Source organism: Acanthamoeba castellanii (assembly GCF_000313135.1).
Source record: "Acanthamoeba castellanii str. Neff unplaced genomic scaffold scf7180000083091, whole genome shotgun sequence".
Classification (NCBI taxonomy): domain Eukaryota; phylum Discosea; order Longamoebia; family Acanthamoebidae; genus Acanthamoeba; species Acanthamoeba castellanii.
Window position 1 is genome coordinate 3,026 of NW_004457552.1, and position 524 is coordinate 3,549.

The following is a 524-nucleotide window of genomic DNA, read 5'->3' on the forward strand; positions in this document are numbered from 1 at the left end:
CGGCGGGCAAGAGGTGCAGCACCTTAGCCAGTGATGCACAGCTCAGATAGCTTTGCACTATCCCTCGACTGACTTGAACATGGCAGGATTAATCTGCTGATGGGAGAGGACGCCAAATTCGATGAGGAATTTTGGAATGCCGAGATGTTCAAGGAGGAAGGCGAGGACGAGCTCTACTTTACTGAATCAGGTTAGGTTCAACCCTTCTTTCAATGCTGTGTATTTATTTTTTTATTATTTATTTTACCTTGCGTGACGCAGAGTCTGAGGACGAAGTGGACGAGGACTTTGACGCACCCGAGCCCACGGAGGCCGAGGTCGCGGCCGCTGCGGTGACGGACGAGAAGGAGGCGCTGGAGGTGGAGAAGAAGAAACCCCAGACCAAGCGCTACGTGGATCCCGAACGACAGAAACGTACGCCTTTGCTGCTGTGCGTGTGCTGTCTATACGCGCTCAGACCGTGGTGTGCGTGTGTGTCGTGTGTGTCGTGTGTGTCGTGTGTGTCGTGTGTGTCGTGTGTGTCG

General features: G+C 53.6%; 1 protein-coding gene across 1 annotated transcript in view; it reads left to right on the plus strand.

Moving 5' to 3' along the window:
- Positions 1 to 99: 99 nt before the first annotated feature.
- The window catches only part of ACA1_006790 (uncharacterized protein), a gene marked incomplete at both ends in the record, with an annotated part of 1,180 nt that continues 755 nt past the window's right edge, over positions 100 to 524 (plus strand). Inside the window, 2 exons of the mRNA XM_004341952.1 lie at positions 100 to 190; positions 262 to 414. Coding sequence (XP_004342001.1) covers positions 100 to 190; positions 262 to 414 — 244 coding nt within the window. The remainder of the gene's footprint in view (positions 191 to 261; positions 415 to 524) is intronic.